A 24,898-nucleotide genomic window follows, 5' to 3' on the forward strand; every position below is an offset into this window, starting at 1 on the left:
CTTGCAGGTCGCTTATCCACACAGCAGTCGATGGGCCCTGGATCATTCCTAGGTTTTGGTTATTGTGAATAAAACTGCTGTGAACATCTGAGTACAAGATTCTGTGTCATGTATGTTTTCATTTCTCTTCCATAGATGCCTGGAGGGATTGGTGAGTCATGCGGTATGTAAAATTTTAACTTTATAAAAGCTGCCAAACACTCTTCTGCCGGGGCTCTGATTTGGCATGTGCCACAGTCGGCGAATGAGCTTTCTGGTCGCTCCCGCCTTGTCGGCCTCCTAGTCGGCACAGTTTTAAAATCCCCCTCCGTTCTGGGGGGTGTAGTGGTGCCTCCTGGGGTTTAACCTGCGTCTCCTCCTCCTGTTTACCTACCACTTGTCCGCCTTCCTGGTTTTTGGTCCTGTTTTCTTTAATTGGTTTGGCTTCCTTGTTACTATTGGGTTTTAAGGGAACGAGTCCTTTATCTGCCACATGCTTTGTCAAGACTGCCTCCCCATCTGCGAGAGAAAGGAGTCTCCCTTGTTCCCGATTTCAGAGTGAAGACACTGACCTCGCCGTTACGTGTGGTGTCCGCGGTGGGGTTTTTCGGTAGCTGCTCTTTGTCCAGTTGAGAGTTTCTTTCTATTCCTAGCTTGCTGAGAGCTTTATCGTCAATGGGTGTTGAATTATGTAAAACACGCTTTTTCCCAATCAGTTGGGATGAACTCGTGTTTTGCTTTTTTGTGTTTGTTAAGACGGCAGATTACATGCGTTGGTCTCGAATGTTAGACTAATTTGCGTTCCTGTGATAAATCCTACTTGGTATTTCATCCTCTTGCTAGATTTGATTTCCTAACATTTTTTAAAAAGATGATTTTAATGTTTCTGATGGAAAATCGGTCTGTGTTTTTTTCTTTTTAATACCTTGTCTGGTTTTCGTAGCAAGGTAAGGTTACCCTCACATATGAGATAGGAAGCCTTCCACTCCTTTTATTTTTATGAAAAAATTATAAAATTTATATTATTTACTCCGTATGTATTTGGGAGAGTTCATCACTGAATTCTTTATGTCATTTTCGCAGTGAGAAGGTTTTTTTTTTTTGTCTTTTTGTCTTTGTTGTTGTTGTTGCTATTTCTTGGGCCGCTCCCATGGCATATGGAGGTTCCCAGGCCAGGGGTTGAATCGGAGCTGTAGCCACTGGCCTACGCCAGAGCCACAGCAACGCGGGATCCGAGCCACGTCTGCAACCTACACCACAGCTCACGGCAACGCCGGATTGTTAACCCATTGAGCAAGGGCAGGGACCGAACCCGCAACTTCATGGTTCCTAGTCGGATTCGTTAACCACTGCGCCATGACGGGAACTCCATGTGAGAAGGTTTTTAATTACGGATTAAATTCCTTTATTATAAATAAGCCAATTCAGGTATCTGTTAAATGAGCTTTGGTTAGTTGTGTTTTCACAAAATTTTTCCATTGCATCTAAGTGGGCAAGCTTATTGGTAGCAAACCCAAAATATTCCCTAATTCTTTCTTAACAGCAGTGGAATCTGTAGTGGTGTTCCTGTTTGTTATTTAATTGAGGTGAATTCACGGCCAGTGACAGGCACAGGTGCAAGTGTGCCAGCCCGTGAGGGTCTGGCATATGCCCGCGCCTGAGTAACTTAACTCAGTCTGCAGAGAACAATTCCTTCACGCCACGGAATTCTCTCTTGACTTCTTCCAGCCCAGTCCCACCCCACACAGGCGACCCGTGATACAAGTTCCATCACGGTGGATGAGTTTTGTCTGTTTTGAACTTCACACCAATGGAAACCGTCTGGGGTCTTTGTGTCTGGCTACTTTTGCGCACAGGACGCTGGAGGCACACACGTTGTTCCACGCGACAGTGATTTACTTCTCGATATAGAACTACACAGACTTTTTTTAAAGTTATAGTTGACTTGCAGATTTTCTCTTACTTCTTGCCTTGGTTGCATGAAGTTGTTTTTCAAGAGATTTATGCATCTCATCTAAGCTCTCAAATGTACTGGCACCAAGATCTTCATGGTGCCCTTTCGATGTCTGCAAGCTTGTATCCCCTGTCGCATCCCTGATACGGTAACTTGTCTTCCCTTATTTTCCTTGCTCAGTCTTCCCAGAGTTTACCTTCTGCTTTTAAGAACCAAGTTTTGGCTTTCTTGGTTCTGTTTTTCATTTCATTGATTTTTCATCTTACCTTTATTCTTTCCCTGCTTACTTATTTGGGATTGTATGTTTTCATTTTTCTATAGTCTTATAATGGAACTTTATTTATTTGTTTGTCTTTTTAGGGTCGCATCTGCGGCACATGGAGGTTCCCAGGCTAGGGGTCTCATCAGACCTGCAGCCGCCAGCCTACACCACAGCCACAGCAACGCCAGATCTGAGCCGAGTCTGCGATCTGCACCACAGCTCACAGCTCACAGCTGGATCCTTAACCCACTGAACGAGGCCAGGGATCGAACCCGCAACCTCATGGTTCCTAGTCGGATTCGTTTCCGCTGCTCCACAACAGGAACTCCTATGATGGAAATTTAGATTGTCTACTTTAAATCTTTCCTCTGATAGAGGTGTTTGAAGCTTTAATTTTTCTTCTGAGCACTGCTTTAGCTGCATCCTATGAATTTTGAGTCATTCTGTCTTCACTATCACTCAGTTCAAAACAGTTTATAACATCCCTAGTGATTTCTTCTCCTAGACCCATGGGTTATATTTGGAAGCATGTTGTTTAACTTCCAACGTAATTTTCATTTGGGGGTTTTTAGGTAATTACTGCCTTTGATGTCTCATTTAATTTTGCCGTGGTCTGAGAACATATCCTGTGACTTAAATCTTTCGCACCTTCTGGTCAGCAAGTACATAACCTAGCTTGACAAAGACCCTGGGTGTCCTTGAAAAGACGGGTCTCCACTGTCGTTGGCGTGGCCTTCTGTAAATCAGGTCGTGGTGGCGGGCTGTGTCGAATCTCCTCCAGCCTTGCTCATTCTGGATTTGCTTGCTCTGTCAGTTTGCTGAGGAGTGTGTCAGCATCTCCAGTGAGAGTGGGCTTGTCTGGTTTCTCCTGCAGTCCTAGTGTGCGTGTGTCACACAGCGTGACTCTGCTGCTAAGCGCAGACACGTCCAGGTTCACCTCGCCACCTAGATGCGCCAACCCCTCCGCCACACGCACCCTGTCCCCTGTCCTGTGCCCTCCGCTGCCGTCGTCTAGTCTGATAGTCACAGCTCTGCCTGCCATTTAGGCTCATCGTCTGCAGGGCGCAGGCTCGTCACCCTTCACTCTTGGTCCATGTGCACTTTGGCGTCTGGAGCGCATCTCCTGCAGGTGACATGAAGGCGGCCTCTGACCTCTTTTCAGGACACTTGTCTTTGGATTCAGGATGACCCCATCGTAAGACCCTGAACCTAATTATATCTACAAAGATACTTTTTCCAAATGAGATCACCACCCAGGTCCCGGGGGCTGGGACGTGGATGTCTGGATGTCGCTCTCAGGGCCACCATTCAGCTGCAGTAGTTCCGTCACTTTTATTTGCACCTTCTTCTTTTCACAAGAGCCCAGCAGGCAGCACAGGACCGAACATCCTCTGAGCTGCTCCCAGGCCTGGTAGTGGATGGCCCTTCTGTGTCTCCAAAGCAGCCCTATGAGAAGGAGCTATTTTATTTTGATTTGATTTGATTAATGCCTCTATTTTACAGGCATCAACAGGAGGCCAGGTCCTCCTGCCCGCCCCCCGCCCAGGGTCCCAGGCTGCCTCTCTGTCCCAAGGCGCAGAAGCCCAGAGCTTCCCAGCAGGCCAAGCCATTCCAGGCCGCACCCCGCCTGGGAGAAACCAGCTCTGCGGTGTCTACGAGCCCCACCTCCCGGGGCGCTGAGCCTCACGGTGCTAAACACCAACGCTGGCAGAGGCAGCGACAGCAGGGCCCCCTGCCTGGCTTTCCAGCCATGCCCCCACCCCCCCCCCCCCACCCCCCCACCCCGCCACCATGCAGAGAAAGCATTCCTACATCTTCCTGAGGAATCCTCTAGAAATGGACAGAAGTCACACCCTTGTAATTCAGAAGGCACAGCTCCCTCCGATCCCCGGGCTGTCCTCTGAGCGCATCCTGCTGGGCGTGTGTGTGCGGGGAGCGGGGCTGACAGGCCCTGGAGAGAGCCTCGCCCACGGTCTGCATCGGCCAAGCCGGCCAGGAGCTCCCCGCAGCCCCGCTCCTAGTGTGAGCTACACGGGCTTTTCCGGCAGCCGTTTGATGCCTGCAGGGCGGTCTCGTCTGCTTCATGAGTCTGGCTCCTCCAGGGCCTCTGCACGACTCAGCGGTCTCGGCCCCAGCTCAGCGCGGAGGCGCCGAAGGCCCGCACGTGCCTTTCCCTCCGCAGTCCCCACGGGCGGGTCCCTCGCCCGCGACAGAGCCGCGCTCGCGCGCCGCCCGTTTGCTCCCCGCGAGCCCCACGGGCCGCCGCCTCTTCCCCTTGGGGGTGAAGAACGTGTCCTAAACGCCTCTGGTCTTTCTGCGCTCACTTCAAACGCAGTCGCCGTCGTGGCGAAGCTTCCCCACCGAGAACAAGGAAAAGCGCGAAAGCCGCCCTCCACCCCCACCCCCACCCCCCACGGCGGCCCTGGGGGGGCGGCGGGGGGGGGGGAAGCTCTCCGGCGAGGCCGGAAGGGCGGAAGCGGACAGCAGCCGCTACTGGGTCACCGAGGGAGTGCACGTCTCCACAAGGTGAAAACCCCCGGGGACGGGTGGGTCGGAATGCAGTACTGATGGGGATTCTGACACGCTTTTCATGTGTGGTGGGTTTAGGAAAGCCCAATTCCACCTTCCGCCCGTCGCTGCTGGCCGGCCCCCTTCTGGAAGTCGTGGAAACACCCCTCCCCAGAGAGAGAGACGGACTGGGTGGGGGCACGTGGAACTAGGCTGTCCAGCTGCTCTGCGCACCATGGTCTCAGAATGCTCCAGAATGTCACTGTTCGCACCTTCCGGGCCCCTGCAGATGCCTCTAAAGCCTGGCTGTTTTCAGAGGGCCTGACAGAGACCCTCGGCGACCTCTCTGGGAGGGCGAGGCCTCGCAGGGTGCCCGTCCCAGGCCCAGAAACCCGGGGCGGAGGGTCCGGGGCCAGGCCCCTGCAGCTGAGTGCATCATGGATCCACGGGGACAGGCCCCCAGGCCCCGACACACTGCTCCCTCTGTGTCCAGCAACCACGCCGAAACCTCCCTCGCTGACAGTTTGGGGACGAAATCTGTGTTACGGTAAAAATACACAACTGGTCTCTCTCCGCAAATACTTATTTATAGCCAGTCTGATTATCCTCAGTTAAATAATAAGGCACCATCTACATATGCACACACGCTGTGCAGCGAGACCCGAGTAGAGTGGAAATGAAATGTACACTGGTATCTGGTGAGAGTCGGTACGTGCTATTTTAGGTGGAACTCTGGTAGAAAAAAGCTTTAGGTCTCTTCATTATAAAAATGTTGCGTTAGTTAAAAAGAACAAGAAAAGACACAGCTTGCCTGAGCCGGCCACCCGGTCCAGACAGCCTTATCACAGTGTTCTCCCTGGGCAGGCCCTGGTCACCTGCTGGGATGGGAAAGAGCCGGGGCAGGCGCCAACCTGTCCAACCACAAGGAGGTCATTTAAAAAGAGCCCCTCTTGGAGCTCCTGCTGTGGTGCAGCGGGTTAAGACTCCGGCTGCAGCAGCTCAGGTTGCTGTGCAGGTTCAGCCTCTGGCCCTAGGCAGTGGGTTAAAGGATCTGGTGTTGCTGCAGCTGCGGCTCAGATGCAGTCCCTGGCCCGGGAACGTCTGTGTCCCAGGGTGCAGCTGTGAAACAGAACAAAAACCGACAGCCCTTCTCACGAGCTTTGCTGGAGACGAGGTCAGCGTAGGGCTGGCAGGCTCTGGGGCTCCGTACTCGGCAAGTGGCCTGCAGGAAGAGCACAACCGGAGACTCGAGGTCGGCAGGTCCCGGGGCTGTGGCTAAACTGCTTCTGGCTGGCCCGCGTCGCAGGTGCTGGAACCATCGAGACAACGCAGGGGGGCCTTCTCAGCAGGTGCCGCCTGAGAAGCACCCCGCCCTGGAACGGTAGTTCAATCGGGTCCGAGACAGGAAGGGCGGCTTTTCCCGCCGAGACCGAGGCCGGAGAGCCGGGCAGGCACCTGCGGCGGCCCCGCCCACCCGCCTGGCCGCCCCCGGGGAGAGGCGCCGGCGCCCGCACGAGGCGCGTGGCTGCCGAGCACGCCGTCCGCGATGCTGGCCCGCGGTCACTCGACCTTCCAGATGGCGATCTTGCCCTCCTCGCAGCCGGACCCGCTGAGCACGTATCTGTCCTCCGCGGAGCACAGGGTCTTCACGGTGTCCGCGTGGGCCACCAGCTCCTTCTCCACCGTCCGCCGCTCGGCATCGATGACGTAGATCTTCCCCTTGGGTCTCCCCTGCGACAGCCCCGTGCCGCCCACCCAGATCTGCGAGGAGAGCGGGCCGTGAGCACGCGGGCCACGCGCCCCGGCGGCCGCGGGGGCTCCGGGGGCGCGGCCCCGCCTCACCTGCTGCTTCACCCTGATCATGCACGTGATCGCCGAGCAGTCCCGGAGGCAGACCCTCTGCGGGGGCCGCGCCAGGTCCTCCAGGCTCCAGACGTAGATGCTGTCGTACCTGGAACAGGCCGCCCACAGCTGCTCCTGCTAAAATGGAACGGGTCAGGACACGGGGTGGCCCAGGGGCACGCGGGCAGTGGCCCAGCTGCGGCAGGTACCTCGTGCAGGAGCTGGAAAGCCAGGAAGGCGCTTCTGTCCTTAAAGCCCTCGTTGATCTTCAGCTCTTGATGGAGGAATCCACTCGCGGTCATGACCACGATACTGCTCCCGGCACCTGCGGGGCGACGAGCCGGCGTGAGGGCCAGGCGCAAGGACCAACGCGCCTGACAGCCGCGCTGTGGCTGGCGGGGCCACGGGTCCTTCCCGCGGCCGGCCGCCCTCGGATCGGCCTCGCTAACGGCCTGGGGCGCCCCCGCGTTTTCTCAGGGACACGCAGACCGTGGCCCCATTGTGCTGAAGAGGCCGCCCCGCTGCCGAGGTTCTGGGGGAGTTCCTGTTCCCGAGCCACAGCACCCGCTGGCGAGGGTCAGAAGTGCAGGTGACAGTGCCCTCCCTGGGGGCCTCTGGAAGCTCCTCTTTGTCTGTTTCTGGTCACCACGCAGGAAGCCCAGGCCTCCCACGCCACATCACCAGAGCCACAGGTCGCCGAGTTAGTACTGCAGAGAGGAGGCTGGACCGAGGCTGGGTGCAGACGGAGCCCCTCCGAGGAGAGCGAGGGGCTGCAGGACTGTCCCTCCACCTCCCGCCCTGCGCGAAGCCCCCGGGCAGCACCATCGACCACAGAGGAAGGGACAGGAGAAGGGGGCGAGCCCCCCAGGTGGGCTCCGGCTTCCTATCACGGGGAGGGGGGGCGGTTCATGGCCACAGAGGAATGACCCCTTGTCCTTGGCCACCCCTGGGACTCCAAGCCCAGCGGCCCCCGAGCCCACACACACCTTTCCTGTGAGACCCGGGAAGCCGGCCGCAGCCTCCCCTTAGCAAGCCTTTTACCCCGAGACGCCCTGTCCTCCGGCACCAAGGAGGACCTTTCGGATGCTGCTGCCTGTTAGGGACACCTGCGTGGCAGGAAGTCCTGCCGAGAGACACTGCTGTCACCTGGGGCCCTTCCTCAGCACCAACCAGCAGGCTCTGCACGCTGCCTGGCCCGGCTGGGGGAGAGAGGGCCAAGCCCACGCCAACCCTAATGGTGCGAGCACAAGGGGCCGCGGTGGGGGCAGCAGGTGCAGGTGGGACCGGTCACCGGCCCCGAGGTGGGCCAGACACCCAAAGGGAAGGCGCCCCTGCCATGGGCGGAAGGACCTGGGGTGATGCTCCCGCGGGGGATGCTGTCTTTCGCTGCCCCTCCCCCTTCAAAGCCGGGCCTGCCCATCCCGCCAGGGCCACCCGTGGGGGTTACTGTCACTGACCCTCACACCCGTGGATGCTCCGAGGCCCAGCCTCTGCCTCTCGCATCTCTCAGGAGTCAGCGTGCTCTCACATGGGAAGGGTTGTTTTCCTCTCACTTTTCACGTGAAGAAACAGTCTCCAAGAGGACAAGGGACCAGCCCAAAGTGACCAACCGTGACAACACTTAGATTTGAACCCGAATGGGCACAGAGGCGGCAACTTGAGCCACCTCACAGGGCAACCGCTGACCACGAAGAGCAGGATCGGGGTCCACTCCCTCCTAGCAACGACCGGGGCCTCGTCCTTCGAGGACAAAGGCAGCCTCCGTCCAGACTCTGGGAGGCACCGAGGGTCTGCAGTGCGGTGACAGGGCCAGGAAAAGGGAAGCTGGGGGCGCCCAGGCTCACCTCGCCAGGGACGTGAGGCATCGCCCTGTCTACCCACCAGCCTCTCTTTCAGCGCCCACAGGCCACGTCTGGTGTGTGAGCGAGGTTTTGGGCAGCTAGGCCTGTTTAGGTGAAGACTTAGAACAAACCCTGCACAGGCAGACAGACACCCTCTTTCACCCGAAGAAACCCCGCTTCCTCTTGTACTTTTGCCACTGTCCCTAAATAGGGAGGATGGTTGCTGGGCTCATCAACTCGAGAAACAAAAGGGATTCCATCCTTCAAACAAGGTCATCCACCCTCCTCCCGACCTGCGTGTCCCTCGCTGTACTTAACAGGAAGCTTCTGGTCCAAACGCATCCAGGGGGAGACAGACAGGCAGGCAGACACACACACACACACACCCACGCCTGACAGTCCCTGGAGATCCACCAACGCCGAGGGGCACGGTCTTTGAAAGAAGGGAAGGACACGCTGTGAGCTGAGCCGTCACCTGGGTCTCCCCGGAGGGGCACCTCCAGTTCTCTGTGGGGCACTGAGGAACAGAGGTTCCCGCGGTACACAGCAGGCCATCTCGGTTGAGGGCATGCAGACAGAGGGGGAATCTCCTCCAAATAAGGGGGCCCCAAAACATATGTATAAACAGCAGAACTGGAACATTCGAGACACGAGAAGAGATTTCAGAGCTTCCTAGGGCTACGCAGGTAAGAGTTCCAAGTTCTGGCCCATCCCTCTTAGGCTTGGTATACACCTTGGGCCTTCCCTTGAACCCCTAAAAGGGCCGTGTGTGTGAGAACAAAGACCACACAAGAAGCAAGGGCTCTGCCCGGCAACGAAGGTCAAAACGAAATGTACTCACCACCCTAGAAAACCCGAGAACCCAGCCTCTGCACAGGGTCAAGGTGATCTGCCCGTCCTTTAATGACCTTCAAGAACAAGACTTAAGGCCCTTTAAAGAAGGCTACAGTTCAGAGTCGCCTCAGCGTGCCATCGACGGTGTCCAAGACACAATGAAGATTACTATACACGCGAAGCTCGAAAATGTGACTAAAAATCAAGAGGGAAAAACCCCTGTAAACAGAAGTGGGTCCACAGGTGATCCAGCGTCCAGCAGACAACGGCTTTAGATTCACATGGACAAATATATTGGAAAACTTCCAGGGAGATACGGCAGGAGGGTGAAGCGTGTGTAATTCAGGAGAGGGGGGTTGGGACAAGTGGCAGAGCGGAAGGGCCAGGGCTCACTTTCTCATGAAAATACCAAAATCACAACTGCCGAACAGCCATCAACAAAACAGAGTGGGACTCCAGAACTAAAATGAGAATTTGCTGGGTGGGTTTCATAGCAGACGGCACAGAAGAAGAAAGGTTCAGGTCTCGGCCAGACCGAAGCTCACGAGAGTAAGAATGAAAAAATTCCAGCAGTGTCTGAGGCCTGTGGGGTGTTACTGAATAGTCCAACCAACATGTAATAAGGATCCCAGAAGGCATGGGAGAGAGAAGGGGCAAAAGAAATACTGGAAGAAGTAATGGTAAAAGGTTTTCCCCAAGGGGTTCCCGTCGTGGCTCAGCAGTTAACGAACCCAACTAGCATCCACGAGGATGCAGATTCGATGCCTCACCTCGCCCGGTGGGTTAAGGACCTGGCATTGCCGTGGGCCGTGGTGTAGGTCACAGACGTGGCATGGATCCCACGGTGCTGTGGCTGTGGCATAGGTCAGCAGCTGCAGCTTCGATTCAACCCCTAGCCTGGGAACTTTCATATGCCGAGGGTGTGGCCCTAAAAAGACCGGAAAAAAAAAAAAAGGTTCCTCCAGAAAGAAAAACCATAAGCAAGATAAACCGAAGCCCTTCACACCTGAGCACCATAGTTCTGCTCATGCAAACCAGAGAGAAAACCGTAAAAGCAGCCAGACACATCATATTCAGGAGGACAGTGAGAACGACGGCAGACCTCTCGCCAGGAGCAAACACAGCTGGAAGAGAACGGAATGCTATTTCTGATGTGCGGGGAGGAGAAAAATTACAACTATCAGCCTAGACTCTGTTTACAGCCGATGCAGATGCTAAGAAACACTAGAGGAAGTTCGTAGGTTAAGGGGCAGTGATGCAAGATGGAAACCTGGATTTTAAGAAGGAATGAAGCGCACCAAAAATGGAAACTATATGGGCACAAATAATTTTTTCTTAATTGCTTTAAAAGACCATTAAATACTTAAGCAAAAACAAACAAACAAAAAAAAACTTAAATAGAAGGTTTGTCACAATCATAGAAATAAAAGCCTGCCTTTAACAATAACAAGGGGCAGGAGGAGGTAAAATGGAATTTTACTACCGTGCACCGTGTCCATTAAACATGAAGTGGGGTAACAGGTATTTAAGGCAGACGTGAGACGTTAAGGTTGCATATCACAACCCTCAGAGCAACTGCTGAAAAGTAAAACAAAACCCATAGAGCTCAAAAGACAGGAGAGAAGATTATTCACTCTAATGAAGGCACCCAAAAAAAAAGAACAGATGAGGGAAAAATAAGTAAGTTTTCACTCAACCATGCCAGCAACAGCCTTGAAAGTGAGCAGACGGACGGGCAAAGGACCTGAAAAGACGTCTCTTTGAGGATGACACAGGTGGCAACAGCCTGTGAAAAGATGCTCTCTAGGAATGCCACCAAAGCCCCAAGGAGGTGACAGCTCACACCCACCAGGACAACGAGGGCAAAGCACAGACCCTGTCAGGTTGTGGTGCCGGTGTCGAGGCACGAGAAGCCACACAGACTGCCCGCGGGGACAGAAGGCAGGGCGGCCGCTCCGGGCAAGAGTGGTAACGTCTTCAACGCTGAAACCCCGTTAACCCAGGTCCACCCCCAGCAGCATATGGGTAACGGCGTTGCAGCACCCATGCCACAAAGCCAAGGCGCTACTGCTACCCCAGCCTCATGGGTGAGTCCTTTGAAAAACACTGTGTTGGAACTGAGCCAGGTGAAAAGAATACCTGCTTAGAGTCCACTTATGGAACGTTCTGGAACAAGCAAAGCAAACCCAAGACAGAATCCCGAACTGTTGTTTCCTGCAGAGGGTCGGGGAGCTGTGCTGGAAACGCCCTGTGTTGCGGTTGTCAGGGTTACGTGGGGGGTACTTCCGCTGAGACACAACGGCACACCTGCATCTTGTGCAGCGCATCCTTTGTCAGATGTGCTTCAACTTAACAGAAGTATTCACACCATCACTCTTGTCCCCTGGCACATGCCAGGGGAGCCCTCGGAGGGCAGGCCGCCTTTGCGGTGATGCCCAGAAATACAGAACACAGGCCAGCAGCCACCACCTGCTGATGAGGTCTGCACCTCCCCGCCACTCCCCTGCAAAGGGCCCTGCTCAGATCCACAAGTGACAGGGCCACCGAGGGCTGTCGGAAGGAGTGGCAGCGACCCCGGGGGACACAGGGAAAGCAGAGGCAGGGGGCGTCCTGTCCCGTCAGCTGCAAGGTCGGGGCAGACTCAGGAGGGGAGCGGGGAGCCGGGCGCCCAGAGGAGCCAGACTTCCCAGTCCAAGTGGGGACACGTGAACTGAAGGCAACGGGCCGTGGCTGCCGGTGTCGCCTTCTCCCAGCCTGGCAGGCCTGAGGGCCAGGGCAGAACTTACAGCACCACAGGCGGTCTCCGTACAGGGTGATGGACGAGAGCCCGTTTCCCGGCACCTGGAACCTGCTGGTCACCCGCAGCGAGCTCACGTTCCAGGCCAGCACCGTCCCATCCGCGCTGCACGAGTACACGGCGCTGCAGGGCAAATGCACACACTTCACCATGGCCCCGACATCCCCGTGAGTCTTTGTCCAGAGAGAAGAGAGTGACCTCCAGGGCAAGCAGGCACAGCACAATGGCGGGGGACAGACACGGTCAAGGTGGCCGGAGTGAGGCTGGGGGAGGCAGCGGGAAGGGGCGGGTCCTTGGGCCCACCCGGCACCTCCCCTGGTGTTCGCTGCTCCAGGTCAAGGGTGAGCGCAGGGTCGGTGACTGGCAGCTGCAGGGGAGGTGGGCTTGGCCGGTACCGGGTACGGCCCCTGCCCCGCTGATGGCCTTTAATCTCCGGGTGAGAACCTTGGCCCACCTGCCTGAGGACAAGGGTCCCCCTGAAACATGAGGGATGAGCAGAAAGCTTCAGAGCCATGGCCCCATGTCCAGGAGGGGCTGTGCCCATTCAGGGTGGTGGCCTGGGCACACCTCACGGGGGTTGGGGGGGAGGCCGCCCAGTTCTCCCGGCCCCTGTCCCAAAAGTAGGACACAGCAGAGAGCAGAAGAGACACGGGGCTGCCTTCAGGGAGCGGGCCTTGATGCACCAAAGACAGGGAGGGAATGAGGTAATAAACACAGCCTATGGTGAATCACATCCCCGAAAAAGATACATTCAAGTCCTACCCCCAGGACCCCGGTTCCTCACAAGGCCACCTGCTTTGGAAATGGGGCCCTTACAGAGGGAGTTAAAGGAAGTCCTCAAATGGACCCTCATCTAACACGGCAGTGACCTTATAAGAAGAGACACAGGGGCCCCGACAGGCAGACACCAGAAGCCAAGCAACAGGCCGGGAAGGCCGAGTGCCAGCCGCCAGGACCACGGTGCGTCCCCGGAGGTGGTCACCAGGAACAACTTCTCTGCACCCGCGGCCAGAGACGGACAAGAGTGCCCCTGACGCCTCCTTCCAGACCCGCTTCCCTGCCCGCCCCCGCCCGGCCCCTGCAGGCGATCGCCCACAGCGAGGTGAATCCTCCCCGCCGGGGCCCGCCCAAGCGCCAGGCAGCCCGCCCGCCCTCCCCGGGGACCGGCCGAACCTGGGCGCCCCGTCCTGCACCACCAAGCCCGTGACGCTGGCGCGGTGGTCCGTGAGCTGCTTGTGGCAGGACATGCTGTGGACGTTGATGATGTAGATGACGGAGTCCTCGGAGCCGACCCACACCTGGCTCTGCTCCACCATCACCATGCAGTTCTAACCGGGGCCAGGAGAGAGGCAGGGGCACAGGGTTACGGCCCGAGCGCTCGCGGCCCGGCGCTGGCCGCTCCCGGGACCAGCAGGCTCCGATGGCCCCCGTCACCCTGTTGCCACCCGATCAGAGCGTCACCTTCCTGTCTAAGGTCCCCTTATTTGATACGCACTTGACCCTTGGACAACGTGGGTTGGACGGTGAGGGTCCACTTACACATGGGCTTTCTTCACTAAAGACATCCTGCAGCCCTGCACGAGCCCGCGGACACAGAACGAAGGACACGCGGCACTGACAGTAAAGTCACACTGGACCGTCGACCGTGCAGAGGGCTGGCGCCCCGACTCCCCGTTGTTCAAGGGTCAGCTGCACCCCGTCGGCTCATCAGAACTGAACACGTCCTGGTCAGGCTTGTCTAATGCACGTGTTTTCCTGGCACTTCAGCTGTACACTAGGGCGTCGTTTTAAACAGCAAGAGCATAATAAAAGGCACTAACTAGCCATGAAAGGACACCTGTCTACAGTTTGGGCTGAACGCAGAAGGCAGAGTCGCCTTGCTGGTAAGACGCAGGGACTCACCCTTCCCTGCTCTGCACACAGGCATGTCTGCGGAAAACCATTAAACCGTGAGCATTTATCCTGCACTTACAGATAAATGCCGACGGGGAGGTAGATGTGAAATCTGCAATAAGGAGGCCCAGTTGTGTCTCCACCACAAAGCTGAGCGCTCTCTGCAGCCAGAGTGAGTTCTCTGGGATTCTGGCTTAGCAAGCTCAATGCCAGGGGTTATTGCTAGACCTTGCGAAATTAGAAATTAAGAGCTAACATGCTGGGAGTTCCTTCTGTGGAGCAGTGGGTTAAGAGTCTGACCACAGCGGCTCGGGTTGTTCCAGAGCTGTGGGTTCAGTCCCAGCCTGGTCCAGGAGGCTAAAAGGATCCGGTTCTGCCGGCCTGGGAACTTCCTTAATGGCCTGAGGCCATTAAAAAAAAAAAAAAAAAAAAAAGAACTAAGACATTGAAGCGTTAGAAAAGCCACACGAGCATGTGAGAAAGAGCCGTGTCTGCCCGCACCATCTCAGCCAGCTGGTCACATCCCCAAACTGCCCTTCCCCAGAACTTCCTGGGCTGGTGTCCAGCTTCACTCACAAGGTGGGCAGCCTTTACTGGTAACTGAACAAACGTCTAAGATTTTCAAATGTAAGCAGATTTCCAAGCGTGGCAGTTGCATCCCGCTGGGGGGTTGACTGGATGTAATGCCAGTATAATCAGTATCAACGGTGGCAAACTCTTCCTTCTCTTTAAGTCAGAAGAAAGAGTTTATTTTTACGGAGAGTTTTAATTTCACCAATAAATATTCTCATAAGTTAGAAAAAGATGCTACCTTGCTGATTTCAGAATTAATCATTTTAAAAAGCCCTTTCTTTTGAGGCATCTACCTGAGAAGTGTCACAATTTCAGTAAAATGTCTTTCTTTCGTGACCCAAAGATAGCTTAGAAACCACTTTGAACTTGGAAATTCAGAGGAGGCAGCATTTTCTAGAGATAATTGGCTAATTTTCTTTCTTGTTGAATGGTATAAAATATCTCTGTGAAACAAGTGGGAAGATATTTTCAGATAATTGGGACAACTTTCTGATTTAACTGTTACCTGGCCTGATTGGGGAGCAGTAGAGAGTGATACAAAATGCAGCTTTTTATTTTCACCAGGATTTTAAAAGTCATTCTATTATTAAGCAGTCTTTGAAATGCTTGTAACTGAGAACCAAGAGGAAAAAATTAAGTTTTAGAATAAGAATAATGTCCTTAATTTCTCCTTCTTGTTTCCCATTTGTTCTAACACATCATTAGACTTTTGTAAATATTTTTTGCTTTAATGTGCCTCAGATCCTGTCCCTTTGACATCTGAGGCTCATTATTTAAACATGGTGTGGGGGGGCGGGAGTTCCTGTCATGGCTCAGTGGTAACGAACCTAACTAGGACCCATGAGGACGCAGGTTCGATCCCTGGCCTCGCTCAGTGGGTTAAGGATCTGGCGTTGCTGGGAACTGTGGTGTAGGTCACAGACGTGGCTTGGATCCCGAGTTGCTGTGGCTGTGGTGTAGGCCGGCAGCTGCAGCTCTGATTTGACCCCTAGCCTGGGAACCTCCATATGCCACAGGTGCGGCCCTAAAAAGACAAAAACAAAACAAAACAAAACAAACCAAAACATGGTGGGGGGATGGTTTAGCAGTTTCAAGAATGATCCCCCACCCTCTCAGCAACATGTATTTAAATTCACAATATTTATTCCACCCCATTTTCGGGAAGCATAGATATGCCACTGATTGTCACATTATTTTTAGATGGTGGAACGTGCCCATCAAAATTGATACTTATTAGAGGTTTTCTGGTGGTGCAGCAGGCTAAGGATCTGGTGGTGTCACTGCTGTAGCCTGGGTTTGATCCCTGGCCTAGGAACTTCCACATGCCGTGAGTGAGGGCCTCCCCAAAACTGACACTAATTAATGCTGAACACTTAGGTACGTAAACTTTACTATATCCTGCTTTTCACATCAAACATGAAAAAAAAAAGTCGTTTCGTGTTAAAGGAGGATTTTCCACCAAGAACCCTGCCGACGGCCCCTTCTTTTATATCCTCAGAGGGTGTTAGACAGGGCGAAGCCACCAGGCAGCAGATGTGACAGTATTCTGAGCAGCAGAGGGGGTACTGGAAGACACTGGAGTCCTGAGCTAACAGGTAGCAGCGCTGGGAAGAAAGCCCACGGGTGCCCCGCACCCTGGAAATACCAGAATTCGCAGGACCGTTCCAGGCAAGGTCAGAGGAAGGCCTTGGCCGTGGGTGACAGCTCGCAGAATCAAATGTAGGAAGTGGTTTTGGAAGGGCCGTGCAAGGCCTTGAGAAATCTCCAAAAAGCCCGCTAAGGATCCAAAACTTGACCTCAGGTTCGGAGGGTGGGTTGAGGTGGTTTCTGCACGAATTTACTTTCTTTCAGTTAGATAATGCTGCCTAAGTTATCAGTCTGAAAGCCCAAAGAACTGAGGCTTCTCGACCACAAGAGAACTATGAGATCAAGCAAATTTGATTCAAACGGTTCTCAGTTTTCACCCCCAAATATGGTAAAGTGATTGCAGCGTCTGCTTTCCACGCCTGGAAATGCAAATGTGAGAAAACCACCCTGCCCTCTCCGTTCCTAAAACCATCTTTAGGCTTCAGAGTGGGGGGTGGCTGAAGCCCTTATCTGCTCACTAAACAAGAACGTTTAAGTGAAGGTCGGGACAAGCTTCCATTTCGTTTGAAAGCTCAAGATAAAAACGAGCGCCCTCCTACTTGCAGGATGCGGTGATGCTGTGGGATTCGGGCGTCCTGGCGCCTTTACGGGTGGACCGCTGGCTTTCCAAAAGCACAGCTTAATCTGGAAGCGTTCTTGAAACTGTCCGCATTTGATGGCACTCGGTTTACTCACCAATTTAGAATTGCCCACTTTAAGGCAGTGCTGGTGAATCGTCCAAGAGGAGGCATCAAACACGACCACCTTGCCTCCGTTCAGAGCGCACCATAATTTGGGGTGGGCATCCTCAACTTTTTCTGCTGGGTCGAGATGCCCTAAAAAGGAGAGCAACCCGCAATGGTGAAAGGAAACCCTTGGCTGCATCAGCATGAGGTTCGTACCACAACTCAGATACGCGGCCCAGGCCCCCCCGGGTGCCAGGTGCCATGCCAGGTGCCCAGGATACAAAGGCAGGCACAGCCCCAAGGGCACAGAGTGGGATGGCATCACGGAGCCAGGATCCGGAGCAGATGTATTCTCACACCTGCTCCAGATCCTACCATTATTAGGGAACAGCATTTCAGGCAGGGGGAACAGAAGGAGCAGGAGCCGGGCCAGGAGGAAGGAGGGAGACCAGCATGCCCCCTGAGGGCGCGGCCAGGCTCCGCTTGCCCCACACCCCCGCCAACACGTGGCCGCCCCAGTCGTTCCCATCTTGGCCATTCTGATGGGGGGAGATTTCGGTTTTGCAGCCGTGGTTTGTGTGCATCTCCCCAGCTGCTGGGGAGGCTGACGGACCGCCTCTGGGGTGGAGCGTGCGTGTCTCCCGCCCACCTCTGAACCCGGCTGTCTTAGTCTCCGCCGTCTGCGCGCATCCTTGACAGATGCCCACATGAGCCTCTCGTCGGCTCTCCGGTCTTGTGAACGTCCCTTCCTGTCAGCGACCACCCCTTTCACCCTCTTGAGAGTTTCTTCTGAAAGTCCTCAGTGTCGTCAAATTCGCCAGCCTTCCCCTTTATGGCCCGTGTTTTTTGTATGCTGTTTGTGAATTCTTCCTTACTGCAGAGCACGCATATATCCTCCTAAATTATCGCCTAGCAGTCGGGTTTGCATGCGGGTTCTTGCCTCTCACGCTCAGATCTCCGGCGTCCTGGGACTGCCAGGCGTATGTGGCCTGAGGCGGTCGGGCTTCGTGTTCTCTGCACAGCACCGGACCTTTTATGATGGAGTCGGGCTCTCCTGACAGGGGCGCCACCTCCGTCAGGCTTTCCGGGGTCTTCATTGCCTTGGTGTCCTGGCCCCTGGGGGAGACGGCCTCCTGCCCCCTGGGATGCAGTCTCAGGCCCCCAGAGACTGGGACGCTGAAGCTGGCTTGGGTGCGTAGTGCCTGGCTCCCTTAACTCCTGGAGTTTTCGGAGGGCCTGGCCGGTCCTCCCCTTTCCTGACGGGCCCTGACCCCACACAGTTGGCCAAGCTCTGCTCACCTCTTCCCCCACCGGCAGCCGCTGCGCGGGAAGGGGGACCCCACCGTTCTCCGTTGTTTTTATACCTTGTCCAGCCCTGGTGGGTGTTCGCAGAGGGACGTTACGCGCCCATCAGAACGGGCAACCGAGCAGCTAGTCAGGTAACTTAAGGGAAAGTAGCGCTTTCTCGGCGCCGTGATGAAAGCCTCCCGGGCTGTGGTGCTCCCATCGCGGGACCTCAACCAAGAGCCAAGACCGGATAAACTGCAGCGGGACGAGGTCAGCCGCACTCTGCTCTCGTTCACACGTGATCTGTTGCTTTTCTGGGTCTTCTAGATGCTCGGGGAAGAGACAAACCTCTCCTGCTGGGGGGCAGCTCGGCCTCGGAAACTTTGCCCACCGGGAACCGTGTGGAGTGTGAGCTGCCCGCCGTGAATGGCTGGACGGCTCCGTGAGGCCCCGACCAGAGAAGGGGACGATGGGCAGAGCGCACGGCGGCTGCTAATCACTCCCCATCGGATGGACTGGATGCAGGGCGCCTGGATACACTGGTTCTTTTCTGCCCTGAACGGAGCTCCTCTGTCCCCGGCACTGGAAGCCCTCAGAGGAGCGCTCTGCTGCAGCGCTCGACCAGTCAGCGTCAAATAAAAACGTCTGGCCAGTTGGCAGCCAGTGACACAAGGCCGGTCTTTGTTTATCCTCGGGTCTGTGGCAGCGCCAATTCCCACCTCCTCTCGCGGCTTGGATGTGCGGCGCAGGGGCCCCGAACATGTGCAGGGGGGGCTGTCCGCCAGCAGGCAGAGGCACGTGGTGACATGTGCAGACCAGCCGGGAAGGACAGTCATTCCATCCCAGTGACAAGAGGCTGGATCAGAGCGAAGGGTGTGAGCGAGCGCCTGATCCACTGCGCCTGCGCTGCGGACGGGCGAGGATGGTGAGGCCCGACGGGCCCCAGGCGGCGCCACCCCCGCCGTCCCTCATGACCGCGCTCTGGCCTCTGTGTTCACGGGGCGGCAGCACCTGCTCTCTCAGGGTTTCGCCTCCACAGGGACAAAACCACCCTCATCCTGCCCCTGCCCCTGCCCCTGCCCCTTCCACTTCAGGGCTGACCGCGCACCCAGGTCGGAGCTGCCGGACTGTCCCAAGCCCAGCGGGGAGCGAGGAGAAGCCTGTACCTGGGGTGTAGAGCAGGACGTCCACGGCGCGGGGGGCCGTCTCCCCTGCGGAAGGGTTTATCTTATGCTTCAGTGTCTCCGAGGTCGTCTTTGGAACCACCATGGGCACTGAAACGAAACCAGGGGGCATGAGGTCCAGGCTCCATGAAACCCATGTCATCCCGCAGCCTCGCTCATTCTGCTGCCCCGAGGAGGTTCTGGGGTAAAACGTCCTCGTTTGCAAAGGTGCAGCCTTCCTTCAGGAGGACACTGAGCTAGAGCCGTGTGGACCTGGCCCAACAGAGCCCACCCATGCCTCGCGTCGCTTTTGGTTTAAGTGCAGCTCTGGCCACACTCGCCCAAGCACTTCTCCAGAACCCACCGGCGAGCAGGTCCTCACCCGCAGCGCCTGGGGCCATTGTGTGGCTGCCATGGGGGTGTCCTGTGCCCTGAAGGACATTCAGAAGCACCACTAGCCTTCCCAGCAGATGCCAGCAGCCGGCACCACACACACACACACACACCACCCCCACCCAGTCATGGCCAGATGCCTCCCCCAGGGAAGGGGTGCGGATTTCGAAAAGGTTCGTTTTCCAACCTTCTGTCATTCGTCACGAGTGGACCCTAACTGTTAACTTAGGCCAGGATCACGGACTGTTGTCTCGTTAAGCTTTACACAAGGGAGGCGGTTCTTGGCCGGGAGCAAGGGAGCAGGGGTGCTGAGCACTGGGGATGCCCGCTTTGCCACGTGGCATTAGGAGTGACTGTGTGCGCTGTTTATAGAGGAGGGCGAGCCTCTTCTGTGAACTCCGGGAGATTAGGCACGAGCTTGGAGCGGTCTCAACAGCTGAAATGTAGGGTGCATCTGATTCCGTCCCTAATTAAGGGAGACAAAAGCTCCAGCGGTCAAGGTCGCGGACAGGTGGCTTTGGTGGGGGGGGGGTCATTCGCCAGTGCTCACGCGGTGAGGTCCAGCGGTCGGGGTCATGGTGCAGAGGTCCCTACAGCCCTGCGGTGGGTAGGAGTCCAGCCATGGGGCTCCAGGGACCACAATGGTGGCGCCACAAGCCGCTCAGCAGCCTCCTGCAATTTTCTACTCTGCTTGAACCACCCGGCGGGAATTCTGTGGTTGGTGGCCGAGATTCAGGACCCACACGCAATACGGTCTGGTGCGAAGTGGACTGTTACACAGACACCGCGCCAGTGAGGGGCCCCAGGAGCCGAGCGCCAAGGTGCTGTTCAGCGAGAAAAGGAAAGACACCAAACAGGGGGCGACATTCCTCCAAAATGAAGAATATAAAAGGAAAAAATCTTTGAGAAATTTGGGATTGGTTCTAACTGCTGAAAGCCTAGCAGCTAAAAACCACTTGAGGCGCGTGTTCAAGAGACCAGGGCTGCGGCGGCGTCCAATGGGGCTCATCTTACTCTCACTCCTCAGCTTATCGAAGTGCGATAACTTGGAGGCGGCATAGATGGCACCGGGCGACTGCAGCGTGCCCACGACGGCGTCCATCAGCAGGACGTGGGTCAGTGCCTGCTGGACATACTGGGGGTCCTACAGGACAGAAAGCATTTCGACACAGCGTCACGGAAGCCCCTCCGCCGTGAGACGCCGTCACATTACACAAAACGTTCTTTTAAAGATGCATGTTTTTCGAAGCACCCCAAAAAGTTTAAATTTGGATCCGATGTCATGGAATTGTTTTCTCTCAACTGAGACAAACGCCAGCTGTTTACAGCAGGATCAGCAAAACTCCTCTACGCAGGGCCAGGGAGAAAGACCAGCTCTGAGAGCTACGCCGCCCATCACACCCGCTCCCGCCTGTCGAGGGCGGAGGCCACCCAGACCACATAAAGGGGCTGGCGGGATGGGGGCCAGCGGGGCTGTCCTCACGGCCTGCCAGCCCACGGGCTTTGGTTTGACTCTGCTGGTTTGTGCCAAATAAACCAAACGGTCAGCCCAAGGGTCAAAGACCCTGGAGTGTAAGGACTTGGGCCCCCCTCCTCGCTGCTAACAGACGTGCTCCCTCTGTTCTCGTGGCCTTGGGCTCCTCCGGCCACGAACGTCCATCGCAAACGGCCACTCTCCCGCCCCTAGCCGTCCGCCCTTTCCAACACTTCCCGCTGTGGTGGGGCCAGTCTCGCCGTCTCCGCCAGTCAGTGGCCGCTCCCTAGGTGGGCTCCCCACCCATCCTCTGGGGCCGTTTTGTGGGGTTCCCCCTTCCTGCCACTCAGACAAGACAGGCCTCCTCCACGCTGCGTGCCACCTCCGTCCACGGTGCCCTCCCCGGCCAGGAAGCCTTGATGTGATCTAATTAATAATCAAAGCATCGACTGGGCCCGAGGCAAGTGGAGGAACAAGCCCCAGGGTACAGACACCCCCAGGGAGGGGTCTGATACATCCCGGACCAAAACCCAACCCTGCAAAGGGGGAGAGCCGCTCAGAGCGGGGGTGCCCAGGACACCCGACTCAGACCTGCCCGAGGCCAGCCCCCACCACCTCCCCCCCGACCCCCGACATCACCAGAACTGGGGAGGGGGTAGTTCGGGGGTGGGGGACAGAACAGCCACTCCCACGGTCCACCCACACTCCTGCCGGCCCCGGCACCTGTCCCCAGGGCCTTGTGCTGGTCCCGCAGACCCAGCCGCCTCAGTGCCGGCTGATGCGACGCGTCTGATTCAGCCCATCCTGCGCCCGGGCCAGGCCCGAGTCCCCGAGCTTCACGGCTCGAGTGAGAGCGGACAGCAGCCCAGGCCCCAGACCTTGTGCTCGTCGGCCAGCTTCTTCCCGGCCCACATCTCCTTCACCATCAGGTGCCACAGGTCGCACTCGGTCTTGAGGTTGGCTTCGAAGACTTCTTTCTTGGACGCCGTTTTGATTTTTAAGGTGGGAATTCTCAGAAGCAGAAAAGCGACTGTGGTGCTTCTAACTTCCTGCAGAGGCAGACAAAGAAGAGGCTGGTGGGTGAGGTGACGCCCTCAGGGACACCAGGGCTAACAAGAGACTGCTCCTTGTCCCCGCTCGGCCAGCACTTGCTGCCATCTGCACATGAAGGCAGAGCCGTCAGGGCTGCCTGGGTCGGGGCTGGCAGAGGGAGGTCCAGCAGGAACCACCCCCCCAACATGATCTGTTCTCAGCAACAGGTGACATGCAGTGGGGTCCCAGGGGCGTCCAGGAGCTCAGCGAGGCTTCCCGTGGGGCTGTGTGATCTGTCAGCCCTTCGTGGCCACACAAACGACTCGTCCACAGCATGTAAAGGGGCTTCATTCTTTTTTAAAAAATGTATTAAAGTTGCCTTACAGGAGGAGTTCCTGTCATGGCACAGCGGAAATGAATCCCACTAGGAACCATGAGGTCGCGGGTTTGAACCCCGGCCTTGCTCAGTGGGTTAAGGATCCAGTGTTGCCGTGAGCTGTGGGGTAGGCCAGCAGCTACAGCTCCGATTAGACCCCTAGCCCGGGAACCTCCATATGTCGTGGGCACGGCCCTAAAAAGACAAAAGATAATAAATAAATTAATGAATTAATAGAGTTGCCTTAAAATGCGGTGCTGGTTTCAGGTGTGCAGCCAAGTGAGTCAGCCGTACACACACACACACATCCATTCTTTCCAGACTCCTTCCCCACACGGGTTATTACAGAGCACGGAGTCGGGCTCCCTGTGCTGAGCAGCGCGTCTAAAGGTGCTTCATTCATCCACCTCCTAAAACTCTCTTTGCACCTCTGGGAAGGAGTCAGCAAAGTGGGGGGGTGGGGGGACCGAAGGAATCGGGGAGAAGGCGGGTCCGCGGGCCCGGCCTCAGCGAGGTGGCAGAGCAGCTTTAGTGCTTTTCTGTCTCGGCCACTGCTTGGTAACCGCATGAACACACCTCACCTGCCGCTTACAAGTTTAGGAAACACGCCTGGGAAAAGAAGGCCCAAGATGAGTGACGAGCTCAATTCGGGTTCCTCAAGGGGGAAGAGGACGCTGACGTCGTTACAAAATAAGTAACGGGGGCCCGCCAGGAAGCTGAGGAGGGGACGTGAGACCCGGCAGCGCGGGGGCGGGCACGCGGCCCTTCCCCGTGAGGCATCGCGGTGCAACATCCGTGCTTCTCCGATGCCGTCTGCCCAGAGCACCGCCAAAGAACGAGCCTGCTCCGCGCTCTCGTGCCTCCCCACACACAAGGCAGCCCTCCAGGAACACCCACGGCTCTAAGCGCGTTCCCTACTAGATCCGTTCCGTCCCACCCCACTTGTCAGGTGAGCAAACTGAGGCGCGGCCCGAGACGCTGGTGGCGGGGTCCGAGGGTCCGCTCTGGCCGCGGAGCCCCCCAAGCCCGGGGCCGCCGGGGCTGCTCCTACCTCCATGTCTCTGAAGGCGGCGATCTCCACGTAGCCCGGCCGCCCCTCGGTGAGCAGGAACAGGCGCTTCTGGGTCATGGCGATCTTGCCGACGCCGAGGTTCGTCTTGACGGAGCTGGACAGCTTGTACACGCACTCGTTCTTGTCCAGGTGTTCGAGCGCCGACAGGGGCAGGCTGACCTCTTGGGCCTCTGCTTCTGCCTCCTTCCAGCAGTTGTAGAACTCTCGGAACGTTTCTGGGTCAATCTGTTTCTGTTGTCCTGAGTGTCATCAAGAAAAAGGGTTTCTTACCGCTTCCTGCCTATTAGGAAGCAATGCTTTACCCGCTGGAGGCAGCAGGTGGCGTCAGGACCTAAGTCTCCCTGGATGGAAACACCTGGGAAAGCTGCCCCTCCCTTTCCCAGCTGCTCCAGGTGCCCAGATGGGCACCTGATCTGGGCCGAGCCTGGCTGGTCCTCTCCAGCCCCTAGACGGAGGCCTGGAGCGGAGGGCCCTTGCTGACAGGCAGGCGGGTGCCAGGAGGATGCCCCCTGCCCACGCTGTTCTGCTCTGTGTTTGCGGGTCTGCTGTCCCCGCTGGCGCCCTGCTCAGGAACCGGGAACCTCCCCATCCTGGGCTGGCTGGAAATGGCCAAGAGAGGCCGTGACAGCTCCGCTGTGGTTATCTGGGGAATGACAGCTCTGGGTGGCCAGTGAGAGGGGGCAGCACTGGGGCAGGTCAGCAGAGGCAGTGCCCCGGCCACGCCCGGGTACGGAGTGAGAGTTGCTGCCGCTGTCAAAAGGAAGAGCTGGCAAGTCAGACCTCGCCACCACGAGGCACCGGCACAGGGACATTCAGGAGAAAATCTCAACCTGGCTGCAGGGGTCTCCACGCTGGGTGGCCGGGCGCCAGAGCACATGCAGGCGGCACCTGACCCCACAAAACTGTCCTCGTCCCACTTCCACTTTGGAAACGCTCCTCGGCACAGCCGCACTGGACGGGGGCACCTACGTCTACACCTCTTGGTGAGTCTGAGCAACTGCGTTTTAATCAGAAGCATTTGCTGTTTTAAGTGGACAACATAGAAGAAAACACAGTCTCAACAGCCAAGCAACAAAAAGCCCAAGAACTGAGGAAATGAGAGAGGGGAGCTGGGGAGAACCACAAAGCCATTATTTAACCAACGTGGGGGCCAAGGATGCAGGGACGAGGAGCCTGGAGCCCAGTGCCCTGTCCCTTCCGTCATCAGGACAAACCCTCGGCCACCTGGGCCCCTGCAGCCTTCTCCTCTCACAGATGGACGTGAGGCGGCCCCCAGGCTCAGGGAGCTGGGAGCTGGGGCACCAGA

At 56.6% G+C, this 24,898-nt stretch overlaps 1 protein-coding gene across 7 annotated transcripts in view; it reads right to left on the bottom strand.

Annotated features, from left to right (window-relative positions):
• Positions 1–5,268: 5,268 nt before the first annotated feature.
• The window catches only part of DENND3 (DENN domain containing 3), a 49,139-nt gene continuing 29,509 nt past the window's right edge, over positions 5,269–24,898 (bottom strand). For 4 of the 7 annotated variants that reach the window (XM_047783153.1, XM_047783149.1, XM_047783155.1 and 1 more), the window contains 10 exons: positions 23,572–23,831; positions 21,991–22,161; positions 20,653–20,782; positions 19,249–19,356; positions 16,806–16,945; positions 13,191–13,345; positions 12,007–12,140; positions 6,755–6,870; positions 6,546–6,683; positions 5,269–6,464 (listed from right to left, as the gene is read on the bottom strand). In XM_047783153.1, the coding sequence (XP_047639109.1) occupies positions 6,264–6,464; positions 6,546–6,683; positions 6,755–6,870; positions 12,007–12,140; positions 13,191–13,345; positions 16,806–16,945; positions 19,249–19,356; positions 20,653–20,782; positions 21,991–22,161; positions 23,572–23,831 (1,553 nt within the window). In that variant the 3' untranslated portion in view covers positions 5,269–6,263. Of the gene's footprint in view, positions 6,465–6,545; positions 6,684–6,754; positions 6,871–12,006; positions 12,141–13,190; positions 13,346–16,805; positions 16,946–19,248; positions 19,357–20,652; positions 20,783–21,990; positions 22,162–23,571; positions 23,832–24,898 lie in introns of those variants that run through there. The other 3 variants (XM_047783150.1, XM_047783152.1, XM_047783151.1) reach the window with 3 other exon arrangements.

Source organism: Phacochoerus africanus, chromosome 6, assembly GCF_016906955.1.
Source record: "Phacochoerus africanus isolate WHEZ1 chromosome 6, ROS_Pafr_v1, whole genome shotgun sequence".
NCBI lineage: Eukaryota > Metazoa > Chordata > Mammalia > Artiodactyla > Suidae > Phacochoerus > Phacochoerus africanus.